Genomic DNA, 22961 nt, shown 5'->3' with positions numbered 1-22961 from the left:
GTAAATGGGCCAAGATTACAGATCCACACAAATGGCTAACATGCAGCTGCCTGAAAACATTTTCAATGTGATCCTAGTAATAAGAAAATGGTGCACGTTCTCCTTTAAAGAGACGATAGATAAAATAGAGCAAAAACTACCAAAGACTTTTTATACGTTTCCATCAAACGCACAGCCAGGGTGTTTCATGCAAACTCTTCTATTTTCCATGACCCGTCGGAGAAGATAACACTGGAATTCTCCTGTTGGCCAAGAACTTACTGTTCTGTTTGCACAGAACCCAGAACCCCCAGCACTAGAGACTAACACAGAAGTACCAGCAAGCCATCACATACAGGAGTTATCTGGGAATAATGCTCAAGTGAAGGGGTTAAGAAGAAAAAAAGCTAAATGTTGCATATTAGGAGTAGAAATTAAAATTGAGGACAATTTGCAACACACATTACGGAATATATATATATATATATATATTATAGTGAGAATTCAAGTAAACCTTTTTCTGGTTAATATGCTTAATGAAAATCCAAAGCAACATAAATCATATTTGAGTGTTTGTTTAAATTTATTAAATTTAATACAGCATCGAGGGAGGGCAAAAAGAACAATTGTTTTTTGTTTTGTTTTTTTTTTTTAAATTCCAGGCTGTCCCATTACAAGAGACAATAATTTAACTATCCCTTTTCAAATACATACTGAATTTCTCCTGCAACATTGTCCTGAGAGGAGCTGTCTTTTCCTCTTTATAGCCACGTCTGACAATGCACAATAATAATGCCCCAAAAAAGGCAACATTAAATAACGTTTACACCTCCAGGAAAGAAAGAAAAAATAAAAAGTCTTCAATTTATAATCGGTAACCGAGCAAAAATCCCACACTTACATATTGCCCGTAGGAGTGCAGGAAGAGATGTCCCTTTTCATTGACAAATCTAAAGTTGTAGGTTCCTTTCCCGACTTCCATTCAGACCCAGTTTGAATAATAATAAAAAATACAATACAACATTGCAATACAATGTTGTCCGATGGCGTTCTGGGCTGAACAAGTTACTAGGAACTGAATCCAGACGGTGGCTATGGCTGTGCAGGCCTGTAAACAAGAGAATTTGTGGTGCCTGTGCCTCATATCCAACTAGCATCACTTCAATGAAAATAACATTAACAAAAAAATGTATTCTTAGAGCAAGGCTTTACCGATTAAAACCTGTGTTCCAATACCCATTAAAAAAAATATATTGCCATTTAGTTCTAAAACCACAGACAATGGAGTCCTCTTGCTTCCACGCGATGAGATCATCTCTTGGGCGTTTCTAGATCGTTATGTTAATGTATAGATTAAGAAGAAAAAAAGGTGTTTAACCAGAATATCAAGTCTTGTCTTCCATGAGGTAAAGATCGCAGTCTTGTGGTCAGTACAGTTCTGATCAGAGTCTCTGCACAGCATATAAAATACGACTGCTTTAGGTTTATGGAGTTCTTCATGAACTGCGCAATTAAACTCTTTGGAGGGAGGAGGGCAACTGAAAAAAAAATGTCTTGAAAAAAGAAAAAAAACTAACAAAAATGACTAAAGACACAGTTTCCTATTTCAGCTATTCTCCTTGAATATCACGTCACAGACATAGAAACAATGAAAAAAAGGACACAGCAATCAGATCAGTTATTCGAAGTTTCCTTCTGTTGCGAAAAGTGGGGGACTTCAGAGAGGGGAAAAATAGTTTGTTTTTCTGTACAAGTATAAAGGATTTCCTTGTCCTGACAGTTTTCATCTCTGTTGCTTGACAGAATAAATGGTTTCCCCTTTTATTGCATGAAACAGAAAGCGGGGGGCAGTCCCACAAACTTCTGCAACAGCAGACATGTCATCTTCCATAATTACTGTGACCTTCCAAGCAGCAGCTGAGTTGAGTATGGTCTCAAGGTGAAAGAGTGGGGGGGTCACACGCTCATAGTCATGCTGGGAGAATACTAGAAAAAAAGAGGACAAACCTTTATAAGCAAACATCTTAGCCCTCCGGTCATTTTGGAAGGCAACGTATTTATGTTATACATAAGCCATGTAACAACTTCCTACCAAAGTTCGTATGTTTGCTTAACAATATATTAAAACGATGCTTTCATAATTATCAGCTATCCATCATCTGATGGGGGGGGGGGCTCGTAAGTCATTTCAAGTGCTAAGCAAGTGTTTAAATCTCCGCTATGATAGCAGTATCTACATCAACAGTGAACGATTGTGTGACGTTACACACATTTCTTGACAATAACCAGTAACAAATAAATGAAAACAGATTCCTATCCTTTGAGACTGTCGGGGGCCGTTGTGGCACATTGTATAAAAGATGCGTGAAAGGTTGAGAGACGAAAGCCTGTGTTATGTCCGGGTCAGGTTAAATAATGTGTTATCGTTTCAAAATGCTTACATTGTCATTTTGGAAGGAATGAAGGAAGTTCCCTCCCAATTCTCCATCGTCTCTCGGCGTTCCTGGGGGGTTACTTATGCCACTTATGTTGTTTGGAGAATTCTGATGGAAAGATAATAAACTCATATTTAACACTCTGTATTTACAGCTCATTCCCCTAGCGGGGCAGGTCTTTAGTACAGTATTTTAGCATCCCATCCTTTAGAGTAAAATAAATAGCGTGTAAAAGGCCACAAGTGTTTGCTCACCTTAGGAAGGCCGTCCATGTCTCCTGACCCTGCAAACCAGAAAATGTTTGTTATTGGAGTCCTCTACTTTTAACACATTTATTACAAACTTTAAAAACCTTTCTAGAGAATATATTGAGCTTGGCGAGTCAACTTTTTTTTTTAATTAAAAAAAAAGGGTTTTAAATGAACCGACTCATTTTGATACAGAATAGCACTTACCTAATGAACCGTTCATATGGTGAGGTTCCATTCCGCCCATCCCTCCCATAGGACCATCTGATCCGGGTCCCATTGGGAACTATAAGGAAAAGGCACAGGTTAATGCAGGCGGCCTAACTAACGGGACTCAATCTGTATACGTATTGGAATAAATGTTCTCTTAAAACCAAGGTCGGGATCGCAGCTTAGCAAACTTACATTTGAGCGGTTCCCTGTAGGAGGTCCAGGATTTATCATTGTGTAAATATTGTCACTCGAATTTGTTGATTCTAAAGACAAACAAACATATTTATGTATAATACCTCAACAAAAAAAAAACAACAGGTTGCGCTTCATCCCTAACACAGCTAAAAGGGAGAATTTACAATGCATTTTACACAACAGCTAGAAATGGGAAATTACACCAGAAACAAGTAATAAGTATCTACAATACTGCATACACATACTACAGCAAAACTTTCCACAACACAGGGATAACTATTAGATCCTACCAAGGACATACATAATATATATATATAACTAATCATTTAATCCTTAAGTGAAAAGGGGCTGCATATGATCCTTTAGATGTATCTTTACAGTCATTTATTTCATTGGGTCTGTTTGTGATGTCTGCGCATGGCTACTTCAGATAAATGCAGTGGGACGCCATAATAGCCAGCTAAAGATCAGAAATAAGAATGGCTTCTTTCCATATGACATGGATACATACCTGCAGGGCTAGGCATGATCGGCGTTCCTGGAGGACCTCCACCACCAGGGGGCCCCTGAAAGACACCAACAAAAGCTCTTCATTTACGGCTTGCGCTATCTGTGAACTATTATAATGTGCCCATTGTGGGGTTTGACCACTTATTTCGTATAAGTACCCTCTTTATTCCATTTCACAGAATTAGTTGTATTTGTATATTCAAAAGCTTAGGATTTCTAGAAACCCACATTAAACTTACCACGTATGTGCCGGGTGAAGAGGAGGAGTATGGAATCTAGAGAGAGAAATATAAATATATCAACCAGAGAGAATACCATCCCAAGTGCAGAGAAAAATATACTACCCCCAGGGTTTTGCACAAATACAATGCTTTATCTCCTTCATAAACATCTCAAAGTTTCAAGTTTTATTTGTAAAGAAATCAATCACGTGCTATTTATCATGCACGAGATGTTCATTTATTATTTATTGTTTTATATAGCACCATCAAATTCCGCAGCGCTGTAAAATTAATGAAAGCCAACACCAGCAGTGCCGTATTCTGGCCTAGGATGGCTCAGCAGTAAGGCCTGCAGCTTGGAAGGGCCGGCAACAAAGGTGAATAAGATCACCGAACAGGTAACTGCTATTCAAGATCTAGATACAATCAGAAAACAAAGAGGAAGAGAGTTTGCCGGGCAACCAAGCACTTACCGAATTAGCATTGTTGGGGTTTGGCCACGGTCTGCCTGCTCCAGGTCCCCTAATAAATTTCACAGAGAACAAAATCATTACTAAAGGTCATCCCTCAAATAACAAAAGGCTCAGTGTCACTAATAACACAAGGCCACATCTTACATGTTCATTCCTGGACCGAGGGAATTTGGTGGTGGCCTCATTCCGCTTCCATAGTTCTGCAATGATAACCAAGGATCAGACTAGAAGGAACGAGCGGAAACCCATGGGGGGAAAAAGGGAAAAGAAAACGAGAGGGTTAGTCCAAGAGAGCAAGATGCAATTAAAATAGATAAAATAAAACAGTTTAGTAAATTAATGGCAACACAGGTTACAATTAACGTCCATTTTTCATTTCAAGGGCTGGAGTTAAAAGCCCAAAATGTTCAAATCAGAAAATACAATGGAACACTGAACAGCTGGTCAACTACTGAAGGGCTGACACGCCAGATCTACTCTTACACATTCATACGTAACATATCTTATTAAAAGCTTCCATCACAAGCGTCAGCACAGCCAAGCTTAGTCTTACCTGAGGTCCTGGACCCATGGGGCCCATTCCTCTGGGGGGATTCATTCTTTGCATTGGACCACCCATGCCAGGATGTCCTGTGAAATAAACAGAAAGTCTGTTATAGCATCTGCCTGAGATACTAAACTAACGCAGTTCCAGTGTTGTAAAAAGTTACCTTGTCGTGTTGGGTCCATGGAGTTTGGTAACAAAGGCTGGGATCCGGGGACACCACCAGGAGGCTGGGGGAAGCAGAAGAAAGGAGAATGAGATTTGTGAAGGTGGAGGACTAAGTAAAGGACATATAAGCCACAATGGAGACTTCAGAATTGTGTGAAGGTGGAAGACTGCAAGAAGGGTTTGCGACAAAGCAGCAAATTGATGCATATGGAACCCATACAAAGTTTCCACAATATTTAAATGTAACTTTGGTGTATTTCCTTGGATATTTATTTCCACATACCTGATTTCCCATCCGTATGTGCGGCCTGGGACCACCACCATATCGAGGTGACATAAAAGGCTGTATTTAAGAAAAGAAATAAAAAAAAAAAAAAAAAAAAGAGGATAAATTATCTAAATGTACAGCAGAAGTCCATAACATTTGGTCAATTAGTGGTACCAGTATGTATGCAATCTATAGCTAAGGCTCATAACCTGCAGTTTCAAGCAATTTCTGTTCATTATTATTATTCTTTTATTTATATAGCGCCAACCAAGAAGAGAATTGACAGACTAAGACAAACCGATACATTAGGTGGAGAGAGCCCGGCTCGCAAGCTTACAATCTTGTTCATGTGGATTTCTTACATTAAATACAAAGATCTAAATAACAAATAGTGTTTTGTGGGGGTCTACCAGCATAACCATTTTCATTCAAAAACCGGAATTATGGCTACCACTCTGCTGGCCGCTTCTTACCTGACTGTGAGGACCCATCATGTTTGGGTTGTGTGGAGGTGGCTGTGAATGAGGGGATGGCTGAGAACCTGGGGGTCCCTGCTAAAAAGAAAAAAAGAATTTAGTTTTACGCAATTACAATTTTTTTGTATTCATAGCACATATGCTCTTTGACAATATGCCAAATGTCATTTAAGACTTCACATCCACAACCCTAGCTGTGATATACCACACATGTAAAATAAAAAAAAAAAAATCCCATAAATAAGAAGAGCGGAAGGTTTAATCTGCAACAAAGTTATCCATGGTGTGAATTATATTAGAAGAGTGTAGCACTATTGAGTTAAAGGCCGTGTTGTGATATTGAATTAGCCAGAGTGGTTATTTATCGCGACACGGACCTGTTGCTAGACACAGCACAGCTAGTTACTATGAACAGTTGCCTTAATTAACAAACATTAATTGGCCTTTCCGCAAGCATTTGTTTAACAGCTTTTTCTAAACATTAATTCCGTTGGTAATTACGCCGTTTAGCGGGTCCCATAATTAGCAGCAGCGCAACAAAGGCAGGGCTGGCTCGCACCTGTATGCCCAATAATCACATTCAGAGGTCTGGCGGCAGCGCGAGACGACAGCCGTGGCTACGTGACAAAGCACTCTGACCGGGCTTAACCCGCACCGTGACAGCCACACGGTCCAATGCCGTTTCCCGGAGGAATAATATTGTAGAATATAGTTTTTAGACTAGTTATTACCTGGAAGAATCCTGGGGGAATGGGTCCTCCTGGCATCCCGTCGTTTGGAGGAATGTTTCCAAGTACCGGGCTTGGAGCTGCCGCTGCACTCTGTGGATTTCAAAGCAGATGTTAATTTACATGATGAAAATAATATTTAATCTACCTGAAACACAGGATTTCTAAATTTTTTATTCCTTGCATATTTTATGTGTAATCGTATAAGAAAAACTGTTCTTCTGGATTTCAGGCAGATACCAATTTTACAAAAATTCCACACCTGCAGAATCAGATTTCTAGCCATTAAAAACACTTTTTTTGTACTAGAAATATCACCGTTTCTTTTTTGGATTTTATTTTTTATTTTTTCGCTGAAACTATGCTTCAGTCGGATTCGACGGGAAACCAAGATGCCCAATGATCAACCCACACCAGCAAGTTTGAAAATGCAGCAGCCTCAAATAAAGCGATAATAGGAATATTTATACAACTTTTTGAAGAATATTCTTTATGACCTTAAAATCCGCATTTTGCAAATGTATCAAATAAATTACTTTGCTTGTTCAGCAGTGATTGAGAGATCACCTCCCACAGGCCTTGGTTCTTCCATAAGGTTTATAGTGAGTAAGCCACATTGGCCCAAATCGATGTAACTGTCCGATTGCTACTCAAATTTCTCAGGTGGGGTACATGGCTCAGAAAACAGGGGGCCCATAAACCTCTGAATGGGTTCATTTCCCAGCTTTGCTTTAGACTACTTTTCAAAACATCTTTACAAGGCAAGCGTATTATTGTTATCGTCATTGGTTTATGCCTCAAGTAATTGTTTGGAAATATAACGAGTACACCAGTCCCTCTGACACCCAATCTATAAATCCCCCGACTGCTTGGATCTTTCATGACAATTTAATGGAGTACCAGAGCCGCTACCGCAGCAGTAAACCAGTAGAGGGTGCTCTGGTACCAAATCCCTAACGCCAAACTGGTTTTAGCTTGAATTCGCTACGCAAACAGCAACATAAACCAGCCAACAGGGAATCCACAACATGCGCCACAATGTATCCAACCTTAAACACTAAGGGGTTCCTGCCTCTAGATCGGGGCAGTCAAAGCCAGACTACAGTACAGTACAGAGTAGACACTCCAAGAAAATCCAAGAGCTCAAAAAGTTGTGCCAGGAGGAAGCCAAAACGGTTCTGTATAGCCTGACCAGTTCCAGGCTGACTTGGCCGGGTCTGTGGAGTCCTGAATTATACCCCACTCTGTTGACGTGGTGCCCGGCTCAGTAATGACACGTGGAGCCGCCGGGCATCTGTTGGCAGCTCCCTCTATATTGTGGTAACTTATTCTTACATTCTTATCGCATTCTGGGGTGTTGGCAAACCAGCAGCAGAGGCCACCGTGAATATCTTTAAAAAGCATAGTAATGCGGGTTGGTTCTGGAGGGGGGCTGCATTTACAGGTTACAGTCGGAATCAAAGCGAGTCAAGTGGCATTTATGTAGAGAGCCAGGGCTAGAGAGTAACTAGCCCAGATATTTCAACATATCCAAACTTGCGCAGAAATGTTTAATAGCGCCTGTGTATACATTATCCATATATACTGGCCCTGCAGCCTAGCGGGCATGTCCCCTGCAAGCTGTATAGACTGTACCGGCATGCAGGGCCAGGTTCTAGCACTGGGGAGGATATAAAGAGGCCTAGTCTCTGGAATCAGGGAAGATATATCTAGAGCGGGTAAATACAGAGCGCACCCTGGCAGTGCCAGATGTTGGAGATGATCAAAATCTGCTAAAGCTTAATGTCATTAAACGTCCCTGGCTCTGCTGGTCACAGATTTCCTTTTAAGCGTTATTTGATTGTTCTTGTTCCTTACAAAAGGTTCCACACCTGCTTTGTTAGTCCACTCCCAAATCAGTGACTTAATCAGCGATCCTCGGGGACGCGGCTCACGCTTCATCCGAGCGGTTGCCACGGGTGGCAGGAATGCGACTCTGTGTCAAGTCATGGCATTAGGAGAACAGAGGTGGATTAAAGCAGGTTGAGAGAAGAGCCACAGCAATCAGGTGCATTTAATTGGACTCCAGCTAAGACTTTTATCTAATTAAAGTAACAGACTCATCTTCACTAGAGAAGAACTGTGACACCTGCTGTTTCATGAGCAGACAGACTGACATCAATGAACCTGAGCAGACAGACATCCACAAAGCAAGGGGTCTCTGTTTATAGATTGCTACAGTCTACGTACGACGACACTACCTGGTTTGGGATGGGTCGAGCTGCATCGCTTCCGTTCACCATGAAAACGTTGAGGCGGCTTTCTAATATTAACCCATAAATAAAAACATTGGGCCATAATCAGAGCGGTATCCCTTTTATGCTTTCACGTGGAGATGTACTACGCTTTCCAAGTTTCGTACTATTCCAAGCAGCCTCTTATCAAGAAGGCTTTTTCGGGAAATGTTTCTTAAAACAAAACCAGAAGAATTTAGCGGCAGTCTGGGCATCACCCCTGCACGGTAACTCCCCCGGGACAGCCTTTACTTAAATTATCTCACTTTTCACCAATACTTTGCAGCACATTCTTCCCTTTTACCTAAACAAAGCCCCCTACTTATCACTCTGTTGGGAGCACATTCCCATTTCAGAGCCGTACCAATCCCAAAAGCCGGGGGTGTTTACTGCAAAGCTCCAAAGAGTCCCTTTTATATGATATTTTTACACGTTGGAACACGTCAGCTTCCAGACTTCACTTCTCATTCTATAACGCATAGCCCAGGTTGGACATGCACAATATATCATCGGATCCAGATAACTTAACTTCATTATATAGGGAAAGCGTGGCCCATAGTGACGCCAGCGAGCAGAAATATCAGAATCACGGCTATACTTGTCTATTTAATAACATCGAGATTCAGAAACAAACTATTCCTGCAAAGCAAGTCAATGGAACGCATCAGCAGCTTTTGGGAAATATAGTCTTGCATATTTTTGGTCAACATACGAGAGAAAAAAAAAAAAAGACAATGACCTCACGTCATCTTAACCACTTACAAATATTTCAGAAAGATGACGTGAGCAACATCGGCTCTACAGGTGTTTAGGGTTACAAAAAACTCTCAGCCAGCCACTGGAGAACAGCGTGGTTTAGTTCCTCCATACTTTCCGTGATGGATTTTATGTGTAACGGAAGCATCCTGTGTTGTACACAAGCACCGCACACACGTTTACATATACATCCTTTAATGTAAACAAGGCAATCCATTTCTAACAACATTAACCTGATAAACTAACAGGGAGTCCTGTTTATGGAAAGCAGTAAGACAGGCGTGGAGTGACCACAACATGCATCATGTTGACAGCCCCTCCCATCTCTTTGTCATTACATCCTTTTGAAGGTGGGGGGCGCGGGACTCCCCGCTGTTATTGGGCATCTGTTCTAAAGTGACAGCCATCAATCAAACCAAGTGGAACCCTCTTAACATTGAGCAACCAAGATCACAGCGCGAGCCCAATGGCATTGTATAAAGATTGCTACAGCAGGCAACTGGGAGCCAAGGGTACATACGGCTGGGAATTAAATGTATCTTGGATTAGGGGCACTAATTCAGCACTGCCTTTAGGGCCACAGGTATCCTAATCGCATCCTGAAATAAAGAGACTGTATGGATGAAGAGACTCCAGGACATTCTAACCTTTTTATTAAAAGCGTCCCAGCGTTCACAGGCATTTAGATACTGTATAAAAGGGAAGACTAAAATGTGGGTTTTCACAAGTAAAATGTAGCAACACAATACACAAAAAAAAAAAACAGAACATCTCCAACAAGCAAATCAAGAAGTAAGTTTTACGAGACATATAGGGAAAGGAAATTTTTTTTTTATTGGAGAGTGGGGGTACCGGCCACGGTCAGGAGGTAAAGGGTGGGCTCTGGTGTAACGAGGTACAGTGGGGATTCAAATATAAAGCATATGAAGGGGTCCCACTGTATGCAGCCATCATAAAAAGATACATAAAAGATAAAAGCACAACAAAGAAGTTCAGTCACTATCCTCTGCAGCAAAAGCACTAAACCCTGCAGACTGCATAGGTTAACAGCAGTATGGAGGCCAGGCCGGAACTCCGCCAGTAGGTCACCTGCACAATAACAGGGTTATATTACTATGGCAACCATATCTAAGCAGGGCACTCATTAACCCCTTAACAACTGGTTTTTAAGTTAGGCAGGCTATAAAAATCCAAACAATAAAAACTAAGGCACCTTTTGCCAGCGTTCAGGGCATTTTGTTTATTAAACCTCACCTGCTTAACTGTGCACACTAATATATGTATAAATTATATATACACATATATACACACACACACACACACCACAGATCTTTTATGCAACTGCGTTACAATGAACGGGTCAGTGGTTGTTGATCGCCATTAAGCAAGGTCATTCAAAACTGTATTGGGTAAGCTTCTGATCAGAATGGTCGTTTGTAGCGTCACGCATTGTAAATAACAGCCCAGATTTGGTTTCATACACTGGACATTCTAAGGGAATGTAGAAGTGTCCACATCTTTTGTAACATCCATTGTGCCATCATCCAAACCCTCCCCCCCTGCCTATAATCCCCCCTCCAGGACTTAATCAGTTATGCAAATACTGCCCTTCCCCCCACCGCATCTGGTCAGGGTCCTCCCCGGTGCAGAGTGGCTTCTGCTTACCCTATTCTGAACCACAGGGCGTTAACCCCTGCACTGCTTGTCTGTTTTGAGAAGATGCTGGAGATTTTACACACTGCTGTTTCATAAGCCTGGCATTAAAATAATATTATCAATAATATAGTTGATAATATTAATTATTGATCGTGTGCAGCGCGTGTTAATTGTAACAGACACTTTCTCCATATAGTTTCTTATACCATCTGAGGGCTAAAATATAGAAACTGCCCCCTGTAACCAATTGCCATCTCTTCTGCGCACACTGTTAAGCTCACCCAGCCCCCATTTATTTCTGCTTCTTCCGGTTTCTTCTGAATACCACCAACTCCTGAGAATAAACATCTAGTGAAAACCGCCAGGCCCCATCAGAACTACGAGATATAGCTTATTTACATCGCGCCAACGCACCATTCGCCTAAATTGTGCGCAGATCCCAAATTTGCTCCATCGTCGGGGATTATCAGGATCAAGACAGAAATCCCCACGTTTTTGCACGTTTATATTAAAACAGAAAACGGGGGAAACATTTTAAAAGAAATTTCTTTTAATTAAAGAAAATCAGTCAATACAATAATGCCTGCGCATTTCGCTAAGGTGTAACCAGAATAATTTATACATTATATATATATATATTAAACACACTCGGGTCTAAGCGTTAAAATAAAGAAGTCTCCGGGAATTGGATGTTCTATGACATACTTTTGGAGGAATTCACAGATCTCATACCAGATGCAAAGGGCTTTGTATTCGGAGACAGGAATTTGGTGACGGGGGAGGGGCTGTCCAGGTGGGCCTGCCCCGCTGGACAATGTGTGTTTAATGTATAATCCCGGCCTCGGGCTTCCCTGGGATGTCCACCAGAGCGGGTTTTTTTTTTTGTAAATGTGGAGGAACTTGCTGGTAAGGAAATACTAAACATTTTTCAAACCAACAATGGAGAAAGCTAAATATTTGAATAATCTATGCTCTTAGAACACAGGAAAGCATCTTTCGCATCTCACGACCAACATCAATTGTGTGATCTAGGACGGCGTTTAATATCTAAATGTCCCGCACGTTTTGAGACAGTCCTTGACCAATGCTGTGAAAAAAAATTAAAATATATTGTATAGAAAGCGACGCGCTGGAAGGTAGACATTTGGCAGCAAATCTCTGGGAGTTTTATGATTCTGCAATAAAATAGCCGGCACATCACCCAAAAATGATTAGTACGAATGTTCACACCCATCCGCCACAGACGCTTCTGCGGTAATACGAGAACATTACTACGGAGACATTATTGGGCCAGCAGCATGGATAAGGCATATCCCGCGATGCACTCATTATCCGCTCCTTATTTCACCCATAATACGACTCCCCAGCTAGTCTGGAAGGGATTCTGTAACGGTCTCCAATGTTTACTCTGATTTTAAATGCCTCATAATATAATTGTAGGAATTGCTATAGGTGGAGGTGATTTTATCTATCTTTTTTTAAGAATCTCTACTCTCCTTCACCTAAAATGTGATGTATGAGAATTCAACATACAACGGGCAAGGTTTATCACATGAAGTACAAATACCACAACCCTTAGGCAGCAACACAAAAGTCCTCGCGCACTGCCCCCCCACCAGGGCAATTCTCACGGGCAGAAAAATAATCAGACACAAGCAGAGCCCACTGTGGGGGTGGGGGTATATATATATATATATATACACACACACACACACATATACATATACATACATACACACACATAAACATACACACACACACAGTTACATACATGCCATCTCTGAAAACATGGCCGTTTGCCAGCATTCACCACTTGCATTCCTTGATGTGTAGGAAGAGCTCATAGGGTCTACCAGGGCATAGGGGCCAATTATTATTATTTATTGTTTTATATATCGCCATCAAATTCCGTAGCGCTGTACAATGGGTAACAAACCCGTCTTCTACCTCTCAAACAGCATAGACAGCAGCACTGCAAATCCCCACCATATCAGAAGTAAGCCAAACCTGCGTCCGCTCCATAGTAAATCAGTACACGGTGTTACTTGTCTTCTCCTAATCCTAGCTGTTTATGCGGCTCACCAAAAACAAATTGCACAACAGAGGAACAGAATACGCATACAAATCCCACACACACGGGATTTCCCGAGATCCACTACACAGCATCTGCATGAAAAGTTATATTTCCCAAACAAAGTCATTTATATAATATATATATTTTAAATCTAACGCGACTTGCAACGTTAAAGGGGAAACCATTTGTAGCAAAAGCAAGAGTATCAAATTCTGAGATGTTTTGTGACCTCAGAACTATGAATTAGCCGGGGGCTTCTTCCCTGTGAGAGGGGGTAGATAAGCGGGCTGGGGAGTTCCACTCTAGTTTACTGATTTATTGCGTTCCGTTACCTCCCATGCAAAGGAGGCTTTTTGTTCTAAAAGCTGTACAAGCAGAATTGCAAATGTGACCAGGCTTTGTGTGCCTTTGTCTGCCTTGCTGAGAATAAGAAAGGAAATAAGTGAGGTTTACAGGCTGGGTGCATCCCTAAAAGCGCACGATCCATGGGTTAAGCATGATCCATGGGTTAAGCACCCCTTTGACGCAGGGCACATCCGCAGCTAGTGCCGGATGCCACTTATGTATCGCTACGCACATTTAGATCCAACATGCGATTTGTAGAAGCAAACATAAAACTGCCTGTACATGACCATCCCATACAAATATATCATTCCTGCAAGTGAAGGTTTTATCCAACTCCTTCCCTTCAGTTATCCAAGTGTTAGCCGGCACAAAGCAGATTTTCAAGGCATTTTGTGCCACCTCGATGTAGACAAAGAAAGGAATCAAACATCCAAAACCAGACTTTGCAATGAATGTATTAAGCGTTGAAGTAGCAAAAAAATATACAAACTGAAAGCCCAATCGTCCTGGGGCAGCAACAGATCCACCAGCGTCTGCAGGACGGGGCAAAAACCAGGCACTTGGCCCCCGACGGAATTTAGCACAAATATCTCAAATTAGTCCATTGGGTACGGAGGAAAGTTTCAGAATAACGAGCGGAAGAAAGTCGAGGATATTAAGATTTAATATCCGACAGAGCATTAAGAATGGTCAGTATTTGTGTAAAATATTTTAAAACATTTGTGTATACATTTAGTCGCACTCTCAGAACACACCCGTTGCCTGGCTTCACATTTAGGTTATTGTTACAGATTTTAGAATGAGTGCAGAAACACGAAATAGGAAGTGGTTTAGATGAAAGCACAAAATGACAAAATATTGTCTGACAAGCTTAATTAAGGAAAAAGTTTAAATAAAACACCAAATTAATTTGTTCTATTAAGTGATAAAAGGGTAGTGGCTTGGGGGGGACCCAAGCGGTTTCAGTTTGTCCATCAGACCGTACTTCCCAGGTTCAGCCCCTATACACAGTGGGTTTTTATATATACACAACCACAAAAGTATCAAAAAGGTTGCTGTATTTTATTAATTCATTCCTTAAGCACTTTGGGATATGGGCACCCTAACATAATAAAGTCACGTACACCACCATACAAAAGTTAAACGTCACTCAAGGAAAACAAGGACATTCCTGGCTGTAACATAATTGCAAAGGGATTTTCTAATCATCAATCAGCCTTTTAAACGTAAACTTGGATCAGCGGACACAACGTGCCATTGGAACACAGGAGTGATGGGAGTGATAAAGGGCCTCTGTACACCTATGAACAAATTTCCATTAAAAATCAGCCATTTCCAGCAACAATAATCATTTATAATATTACCAAACTTTTGAACGGTGGTGTATAACACAAACCCGCAACTCTAAGGATGACCTGAAAACTTACATGTGTACCCGCGGCGTCAAACTATAGATATTTCACACGATCCTTTCCATTTCCAACTTGCAATGTATATGTCTGCTGTCACATGTGCTAAAAAATCTGTCGTTTTGATTTAACACTTTAGTAACACTATTTAAAAGCAAATTGTGGCCTGGGGCAGATTTGTTAGGGCAGATTATAGGGCTCCTGTTACAAGAGGAAGACATTTTATGGACCCTGGTTCCAAATAATGCCTTTTCCTATTAGGTGCTTACAGCTTTTAACCTGTACACAGTCCCAGAGGAGCGACAGGGCTGCTGCCGCCACTTAGAAGGTTGAGCATTACAGCGATCAAATATAAAAGGAACAATCAGAAACAACGGCATAATGAACCAGAACCGCCGACTTTCTCCCACACAGCATTATACGAGTGCCCATAACACACACAGCCACAAAAGCCCACCCTATTGAGAATGCCCTACTGTAAACCCAAGTCACTAATATGTATTTTTTAAGCAACGCAGCACTTTCCATCATGTTTTTTTTTTTTACTTTGTGCTCTCAGAGATTGGTCATTAAAACCGTAGCGTCATCCATTGCTCTTTAACAGAATGCAGTGTATATCAGAATATATTATTGAGCCGAGAGGACAGATCGGTCTATGTAGCGAAGTACAGAATACACAGTTAGTAACGCTGCTAGTAGTTCATCAGGGATGTATCAGGACTGGCACAGATCAGGCATACTTGCCATCTTATGGGAGCCCGTTCGGCCAGATAACTTTGCCTCTTCAGGCACAGAACTATACGTTTACTCCCATGATCCTTTCCCAACTTCTCAGTACCTTACTGTACTGTAAATATCACAGGAAGAGCATAGAAACCTACGGAATCGGCCTTCACCCAAAATAGTAATCTACCCCGACTGATTGAAGCGATAAAGCCCTAAATTTGTTTCGCACCTTCTGCCATGTTAAATAGCCTTAGAGCACAGCTTCTATTTTACTGTCGTTAAGATCCACCACTATAAAGAACTATGAACCGATACAAAATACCTCCTGACAACAGTCTGATCAACAAACTAAGCAATCATGCAATTCTTCTTAGACTTCAAATCATCAGTCTGGAGTTCTGTTTCACGCCGTGGAAGGATTTGTTCACAGAAACAATGGCAAACACCGTGCACAGATGTGTATTTACTCCAACCCTGCGACTACATTCAGTCTATTCACTAACAACCCGGGGGGAGACTCTAATCGCCCCATACACTGCTTGGATTAACATTTCAACTAGGCTCCCTTTTCTCGAGTAAACACTTCTTACATATGGAAAGTGTGAAAACATTATGCAAAGCAAACTTGTCATTGTGCTACAGCTGTGGGGTTGGACTAGGTTTTAAAAGAAGCAGTTTTTATTTTAGCAGCCGCACCTAAGCGCTAAGGGAGAGTCCAAGAAACGTAGGGTTAACGGACATTAAATATGACGTATAATCCGGGACGCAACGTTTAAACGTCTCAGAGTTACCCAACCCCTTATACAAACTACTCACGTAGCGGAATGAATTTATAAAGCGAACATAGAAATATACAGCTTTCCACTTAATGACTTTACAACTGAATTGAATCACTGATCAATTAATACAAAGCTTAGAAAAGGAGCACAACGTGTTAGGATCAACAAAGAAAGTTGCCCTACAATACGATAAAATGAGAATAAAGGGCAGAAGGGACAGCAATCTGCAGCCTTTGACTCCTGGTAGACTTTGGTCTTATTTCAGAACTTTTCGCTCAAGCAAACAATAGGTTTTTTTACAAAATGATGCAATGAAAGCGCTGGATGGATACCTCAAAGTCACCGTACCCAGACAAAATCACGAAATCATGACCAACACCATAACACAACAGTCTGAAGGTACCTTGCGGGGACCGAAATGCAAAGATAACAGATATAAAACCAAAGAGGGGCTGCGCCAGACACCACGCAACGATCAGAAATGGGGTCTCAGTAGGTGCAAAGCAGGCAGATACTTACACACAAAGCCTGCAAACACCATAAACACACAAAAGAAAGCGTATGCAGGCCTGTGCACAAAAACACGCGTATAGCACAACACGAGGAAGCAGTTGCTCACACTTTCACAGTTTTATTAAATTATACCGTGCAGAAAAATAGTTTTGTCTTTTCGCCCCAATGTTTTTATAGACAACCCGTAACACACACAGTGTAAGCAGAATATTGGTTGGAAACAATCATTAGGGATGAGACAAGATAGCGGCCACTTACGTAATCATGGAACGCTTTCGCCTCGCTTGAATGTTCACAGGTATCTCTCCGCTCCGGGGCAGCACAGTACAGGTCCCAGAATACACTACAACGAAAACAGAACGCAGGCTCAGCAAACACTGCAGAACGGGGAGCAGAAACAGGACCTACACCATTCATCTGATAAGATATGGGGGTTCCGACCGGCCCAACTTTAATACAAAAGCTACATATAGTACAGATCCCGTGTTTATAGATCTATGAGCCCCTCTACAAAACGAGAGAAAGTGGGGGGGCAATGAGAAATAGAAACAAATGTACAATAATTCGACCGCTTAACTATGAGATATACTATATTGTAAATTACTCTGACAGCTTCAAACTCATCATAGGAGACACTTGGCAGGGTCTGTGAGCTCGGGGACCCTGACATTTGTCACGTGAGAAGATTCATCTCCAGCCCTTCTCCGAGGAGCGTTAAAGCAATGAGATTATATTTTTGATCTTATAGCAAGTAACGTTATTACATAACTATAACCCAGCGCGTCCCAGATAGCCATGAGTCAAAGAAGAGTATGACGTCTGCTTCACATGATTCACTCACCACCACCAGGAGTGTAAGAAGCCAGGAGGTTCTCCCAGAGTTATATTCTTCTCCCATCGGATCTGTAATAAAGAATTTCAATTTGAGTTGTAAGATGTGCCGTGGTTTCATTTAATAACACATTCCAACTCATTGCCCTCATCGCGCATTATTATGGGCCAACCTTAGTGACTTACCCTGCGTTAGGCATGATGAATTCAGAGAGACTAGCTATACCCTACCAGGATGTGTTCTGTTCTTAAACAATAGTCAGGTCTGAGATGAAATAGTTCAACTTACAGTTTACTAAATAAAGCCATCTTTATTAAATGAATGAGAAATCAAGCCTAGAAGACCCCATTCTGTGGGGCAGCCGCATAGTCCGGGATAACCAGATGTCATAATAACCCTTCCTATCAGTTCCACCAAAACAGCGGGGGCAATAATCAGAAAAAAAAGACGCAAATGATCGTACATCTAACATAACTATGCTTTAGGTCCCCATACCCACTGAGCTACCGATAACAGAGCAGTTATCCATCTATAATCACCCCCGAGCCCCGCTTCATCAATGGTCTCCAACTCTGACCATGGAGCCCCAAACTGCCTGACCACAACTCTATCCAGAAGTATTTTTCTCCCCATTTATCTGTCAATATAAGCACGCATTGCCGAGCCAATATATTGACGTTACCCGAGAAGAGCTGGTGGACCCAAAAGAGAGCTGCTACCTAAACTGTTCTCATAGCCATGAATTAACCCAAGTCCTATTTACACGTTAACTGCACACTGAAGTCCATTCTGCATTTCAATGTAAGTTTTTGGGGAGCCTGCGAAGGAAGTTTCCTGCTTACACTTTCTGGTTTCTAAGTAACGATAAGAATAAGAACACGTGCACATATTTGCATGCAGCAAAAGGCAACAACATCCAAGAAAAACGGATGCCGACAAACGTTAAACGAGGTATGGGGGTGTGAGTGACACCGCTTTTGTTCAATCCGAACCATGCAAAAACCGGTCAATTCTCCATATTTTATTTTGGGAACAATCTGACATCTATACGCAACGTATAAGCAAAGCTGAAGTTTAGTTACTAACAGGAGACGTATCTTACTTGCTCGTTGACTTTACTATACATTATCAAGGGCCAACCCAAGTGGAACGTATGCTGTAGGAAGAGTTTTCCCCTTTATAATGCATAGTTAAATCAGCAAGATCTCTTTAGTATCCTCACCCTCTGAATCATACAGGGCCAGCTCAGTCCTTGTGTTGGTCCTTCATAGTTAGAGAGTTAAAACCAGAACTCTGCCTTTGGTGACTAAACCCTTCCGTGACCTTGTCACAGTACCAATCGTATCCCTGACGTCAGGTTTTGTAATAAGTCAACAGTTATGGCACCCGAAATGTATTTCATACATAGAAAACCAATCTGATTTTACATAATATTCCCATACTATATGCCAAAGAGAAAGGAACGGGAGAAAAATCAAATGCAGCAGTTTTCTTAAAACCCTCCTAGGAAACAACAACCCTGTCCCTACACAGACACCGTCTAAATACCGACCAGAGAACACCCCCAAACCCAAAATAATGGCTTTCAGTGAAACTTACCTCTGATAAAAATGTCTGTGCGGATTTCTGGGCCCCAACATGTAGCAAATACTCATAAACATATAAAGCGAGCCTGTGGAGGGACAGAAAACAGATTGTTTAGAATACAAAAGTTGACAATAGAACAGTACAGAAGAAGATGCAAGGAAACACAAGAAGTCTGCGCTGTAAGGAGTGACGGTGAACCTGATGTTACGGGGAGACAGTTATAAAGCATAAAACAGAACATCCAGAAAAATAAAGGAATGAGGATGGGGAATGCGAGTCCAGAAATAGCTTGGGAAGGTAGTGAGTAGTGGGAGATATGCGAGGAAGCAGTGAAGGGGGAGGGGAGAGAATTGAGAAATGGGTGTCAGGAGGGAAAAAAAGGGGATGGGGAAAGCGAGAAAGGGACAGGGAAAGCGGCGTCGGATGGAGAAAAGGGACGGGGTGCCCGGCGGCGCCAGAGAGGAAGGGACAGGGAAAGCGGCGTCGGATGGAGAAAAGGGACGGGGTGCCCGGCGGCGCCAGAAGGGAAGGGACGGGGTGCCCGGCGGCGCCAGAAGGGAAGGGACGGGGTGCCCGGCGGCGCCAGAAGGGAAGGGACGGGGTGCCCGGCGGCGCCAGAAGGGAAGGGACGGGGTGCCCGGCGGCGCCAGAAGGGAAGGGACGGGGTGCCCGGCGGCGCCAGAAGGGAAGGGACAGAAAGAAAGGGACAGGAAAACCAGAGGTGGAGGGGAGGGATGAGAAAGGGACGGGGAAACCGCCGGTGGAGGGGAGGGCAGAGAGAAAAGGGAGGAGAGAGAGAGAGAGAAAAGGGACGTGGAAACCGGTGGCAGAGGGGAGAGAGAGAGAAAAGGATAAGGAAACTGGCGGCGGAAAGGAGAGAAAGAAAATGATGGGGAAAGCGGCGTGGAGGGAGGAGAGAGAGAAAGGCGACAGGGAAACCAATGCACAATGAGGGCAGGGGCAGGGATGGGAATTCTTAGGGGTGCAAACAGGTAAGGGGTGGGTTCCACAGGGGTGGCGGAGCAGACCGCCACAGGTAAAGGGGGGGGCCCAGACCGCCACAGGTAAAGGGGGGGGGCCCAGACCGCCACAGGTAAAGGGGGGGCCCAGACCGCCACAGGTAAAGGGGGGGGGGCCCAGACCGCCACAGGTAAAGGGGGGGGGCCCAGACCGCCACAGGTAAAGGGGGGGGGCCAGACCGCCACAGGTAAAGGGGGGGGCCCAGACCGCCACAGGTAAAGGGGGGGCCCAGACCGCCACAGGTAAAGGGGGGGGCCAGACCGCCACAGGTAAGGGGGGGGCCCAGACCGCCACAGGTAAAGGGGGGGGCCCAGACCGCCACAGGTAAAGGGGGGGGGCCAGACCGCCACAGGTAAAGGGGGGGGGCCAGACCGCCACAGGTAAAGGGGGGGGCCAGACCGCCACAGGTAAAGGGGGGGGCCCAGACCGCCACAGGTAAGGGGGGGGGCCCAGACCGCCACAGGTAAGGGGGGGCCCCAGACCGCCACAGGTAAATGGGGGGCACCAGACCGCCACAGGTAAAGGGGGGGCTCATGGGGGCCCAGACCACCACAGGTAAAGGAGGGGCTCATGGGGGTCCAGACCACCACAGGTAAAGGGGGGGACTCATGGGGGTCCAGCCCACCACAGGTAAAGGGGGGGACTCATGGGGGTCCAGCCCACCACAGGTAAAGGGGGGGACTCATGGGGGTCCAGCCCACCACAGGTAAAGGGGGGGCTCATGGGGGTCCAGCCCACCACAGGTAAAGGGGGGGCTCATGGGGGTCCAGCCCACCACAGGTAAAGGGGGGGCCTCATGGGGGTCCAGACCACCACAGGTAAAGGGGGGGCCTCATGGGGGTCCAGACCACCACAGGTAAAGGGGGGGGCCTCATGGGGGTCCAGACCACCACAGGTAAAGGGGGGGCCTCATGGGGGGTCAGACCACCATAGGTAAAGGGGGGGCCTCATGGGGGTTCAGACCACCACGAGGATCAAGGGCGGGAATCAGAACCCCAAGTTTTAAGTACGCCCCAGGCCCAGCTTACTTCTCCCGAGCCTGTCCGTCTGACGGCACCGCTGAGCCCTTCCCTTTGGCGAACATGACGAACTGCTCCGACTGAGCCGCGAGTCCGACGAGGCCTGGGGACCTGGCGACTCACAGTCCGGGGCGGTAAAGCTGCGAGTGAGCGGAACCGCGCACGGTCCGGCTGTAGGCTGTGATTCCGGGTATGCGGTGAGTACACGGGACTGACGGACCGTCTCCCTCCGGGCGCTGCGGGTCACACAGTCTGTCCCTCAGTGTATTGTGCTGTGTGTCTGTCTCACGCTGCACGCCTGGCCCGGCCCCATCTCTGTCTGTCTCTTCCTGTAGCAGTCTGCGTGTGTCCCAGTCTAGCTGTCCCGGGCCTGCTCCATGTCTCTGTGTGCTGTGCATGCACTGTGTGTATCTCACCAGAACGTGTCCTGGAGGAGGAGGAGCCTGGACCTTCCGCTGCCCCTCACCCACCCGGCCAGCCAATGGGAGGGGGCTCTGTGTGTTACATTGTGAATTGTGTGCGTTCAGCACAAGCAGACAATATATTGTGCGCTGGGTACTCTGTGTGATGTGTTGTGTACGTTCAGGACTGGGCACATACCGTGTAGGCATGTGACTGTTACACTGTGCCCATATACCATTACATGTATGTGTATAGCGCCAGCAGAGTCCGTAGCGCTGTTATAACGGGGACCGTATATATTTAACAAAGATAATGTAAAATAACATTAACTCACGGTAAGACTGGTGCAGAAGGATAGGGGAGCCCTCCACTTACCAGCTCACATTCTATACACTTACACGTGTAGCGTATGTGGCCCCATTACCTGTGTTCATAACTAGGAATGGAACATATAACATGTTTGTATGTAGCAGCACTCGGCTTGTGTGTTATACTGAGCCGCGCGGCGTGTATCCGTGCAGTGTGTGTACAACACCCAATATCCTGCTCCCAGATCCGGCAGCTCCTGCGGATCGTCTTACAGGCCGGGCTCGCAGCCCGATCATTTAGTTATGTGTGGAAATGCCGCTCTCATACACTTACTGACTTGTGACGTTATAAACGTATATTATATATAGTGTATATATATATGTATATATATATATATAAACACACCTCATGTTTATTCACTAAAGGGAGAGTTTGCAGGAGAGCTGTGGTTTTAACTCATATCTTATAATGGGCCACTCCTAGCTAGTTTCAGTAGCATGAAGGGCTGACCCCGTATAATGTATAATTCAATGTGTATGTAGAGTCTCTTTGGAGGAATCCTTTTAATTTAATTAGACATTATACAGGGCCAGCCTCCTGTGGGAGAAGCCCCCTGGGTTTGGGACCAGGTAGGACCAAGCGGTATTGGCGCTTTAAGGCCAGTGGCTGGCAAGTGACATGCGCTCGGCCTTAGGCTGGATACACGGCTGCACATTTTATACTCGCAGAGCATGCGACTGCACACTGCGGGGCCCGGTCTGTTGGAGCCGCAGTTTGGGTAAATATGCAGCATTATTGGCCAA

The 22961-nt window shown here is 43.9% G+C and overlaps 1 protein-coding gene across 1 annotated transcript; it reads right to left on the bottom strand.

The window, feature by feature from the left end:
• Window positions 1-1715: 1715 nt before the first annotated feature.
• On the bottom strand, window positions 1716-21888 carry SSBP3 (single stranded DNA binding protein 3). The gene is made up of 18 exons (XM_053469223.1): window positions 21457-21888; window positions 19421-19493; window positions 17831-17892; window positions 17248-17332; window positions 6462-6551; window positions 5728-5808; window positions 5270-5329; window positions 4985-5048; window positions 4828-4904; window positions 4419-4498; window positions 4275-4323; window positions 3820-3855; window positions 3582-3636; window positions 3068-3138; window positions 2870-2948; window positions 2669-2697; window positions 2421-2522; window positions 1716-1965 (listed from the first exon to the last, which is right to left on the bottom strand). The coding sequence occupies exons 1-18, from the start codon at window positions 21510-21512 to the stop codon at window positions 1936-1938; spliced, it is 1179 nt and encodes a 392-aa protein (XP_053325198.1). The 5' UTR covers window positions 21513-21888; the 3' UTR covers window positions 1716-1935.
• Window positions 21889-22961: the final 1073 nt, after the last annotated feature.

Source organism: Spea bombifrons, chromosome 6 (genome assembly GCF_027358695.1).
Source record: "Spea bombifrons isolate aSpeBom1 chromosome 6, aSpeBom1.2.pri, whole genome shotgun sequence".
Lineage (NCBI taxonomy): Eukaryota > Metazoa > Chordata > Amphibia > Anura > Pelobatidae > Spea > Spea bombifrons.
This window is presented reverse-complemented; position numbering and strand designations above follow the sequence as displayed.